The 2,119-nt window shown below is 51.3% G+C and overlaps 1 protein-coding gene across 1 annotated transcript; it reads left to right on the forward strand.

The window, feature by feature from the left end:
• Nucleotides 1-1,112: 1,112 nt before the first annotated feature.
• On the forward strand, nucleotides 1,113-2,043 carry LOC137640192 (uncharacterized). Its single transcript, XM_068372728.1, has 2 exons — nucleotides 1,113-1,298; nucleotides 1,387-2,043. The coding sequence occupies exons 1-2, from the start codon at nucleotides 1,113-1,115 to the stop codon at nucleotides 2,041-2,043; spliced, it is 843 nt and encodes a 280-aa protein (XP_068228829.1).
• Nucleotides 2,044-2,119: the final 76 nt, after the last annotated feature.

Raw genomic sequence — 2,119 nt, forward strand, 5'->3', positions numbered from 1 at the left:
GCCTACCCGCTAACAAACTCCACGACGCAAAACAGGCCTTCCAGGAGATGGAAAGAACGGGCGTATGCAGGAAGGCCTCCAGCCCATGGGCCTCCCCTCTCCATATGGTTAGGAAATCAGTCGGGACATGGCCTCCGTGCGGAGATTACAGACGCCTTAACGTCGTCACCACACCTGACCATTATCCTTTGCCCAACATCCAGGACCTCACCGGGGCACTGAATGGGGCAAAAATCTCCTCTAAAATGGATCTTTTGAAATCCTATTTTCAGGTCCCTGTCAACCAAGACAACATTCCAAAGACGGCTATTATCACCCCCTTCGGCACCTATGTCTTCGCATACTCCACTTTCGGACTCAGGAATGCCGGGGCGACGTTCCAGCGTCTGATGGACAGCATCCTGGGGGACTTGCCATTTTGCTCCTGCTACGTAGACGACATCCTGATATTTTCAAAACTGCAAGACGAACATCTTCAGCACGTTTGAACTGTTCTCACTCAACTCCAGGACATCGGACTAATCGTACAATTTGACAAGTGCACTTTCGGCGCCGATTCCATTGACTTCCTGGGCCACAAAATCTCCAACGAAGGCGTACGTCCCCTAACATAAAAAACCAAGGCGATAGAAGAATTCCCACCACCAAAAACCATCAAAGAACTACAAGAATTCCTCGGGATGGTTAATTATTACAGGCTTTCTATCCCTAACATCGCAGGCATCTCAGAGCCACTGTCCGATGTCCTAAAGATTAAACCGAAATAGTTGTCCTGGAGCGCACAGCAGCAGTCAGCATTCAAAAAGCCGAAGGCAACCCTCGCCAAAGCTTTAACGTTGGCCTTCGTCACCCCAGGAGCACCCATGTAGCTGATCACCGACGCCAGCAACACAGACTGCGGAGCTGCCTTAGAACAAGTGGTCAACGGCGCCCTGCAGCCTATTGCCTTCTTCAGCAAAAAACTCAACAGCGCTGAGCAAAGGTACAGTGCTTTTGCCCGAGAGCTCCTTGCAGTTATCAGAGTGGTAAAACATTTCAAGTACCTTTTAGAACACAAGTGACACCTGGTTAGCCTGTCAACAGAGACACCTTGCTGCCATCGCAGAATTTGGATGCACACTCCAATACATACCAGGGGAGAAAAACCTGGTGGCCGACTACTCTCCAGAATAGAAATAAACAGCGTCTACCTCGGCATTGACTATGAGGACCTGGCACATCAGCAACAACTTGACCCGGAAACACCTGCCTACCGGACAGCCATCACGGCTTTAAAATGGCCCTCCTCTGCGATGTCAGTACTGGCTGTCCCAGGCCCCTGGTACCCTCCTCTCGAAGAAAAGCCTTCTTTGATATAGTACATTCCCTCTCCCATCCCTCGAGCAGAACGACGGCAAGAACCATATCCAGCTAATTCATCTGGCACGGGATGAGGGAGAACATCACCCGGTGGGCCCGCAGCTGCATCAACTGCCAAACAAGCAAAATTTCCTGACACACAACATCAGGAATCAGGCCCTTCAAGCAACCCATGAGACGTTTCAGCCACGTCCACATCAACGTCATTGGCCCCCTTCCCCCTCCGGAGGGGACCGCTTCCTGTTGACAGTCAACAGGTCCACCCAGTGGATTGAAGCAACCCCCATGCAAGATTCATCAACACCCTCCTGTGTCAACACCCTCCTTTCAAGTTGGATCAGCAGGTTTGGCGTTCCAGACGACATTACAACCAACAGGGGGCTGGCCTTCCTGTCAGATGTCTGGGGTGCCCTCACAAAATCACTTGGGGGCACCACCCACAGCACAATCTCCTACAACCCCGCTGCCAACGTATTGGTCGAACGGGCCCATCGGTCCCTTAAAGCTTCCCTGATTGCTCGTTGCTCTGACGACAACTGGAAGGCCCAGTTACACTGGGTTCTCCTAGGACTACGCACCGCCCCCAGATCCAACGGAGAACCTTCATCAGCAGGAAAAGTTTACGGAGAAACCATAGCTGTACCAGGAGAATTCTTTCTGGGGCCATCCAACGAAAGCGACTAGACCACAGAAAGAATCAGATACGTCGTAAGAAAATTCACCCTGAGTCACCGAACTTTCAACGACACAACAAAAACAT

Source organism: Palaemon carinicauda, chromosome 1, assembly GCF_036898095.1.
Source record: "Palaemon carinicauda isolate YSFRI2023 chromosome 1, ASM3689809v2, whole genome shotgun sequence".
Classification (NCBI taxonomy): Eukaryota; Metazoa; Arthropoda; class Malacostraca; order Decapoda; family Palaemonidae; genus Palaemon; species Palaemon carinicauda.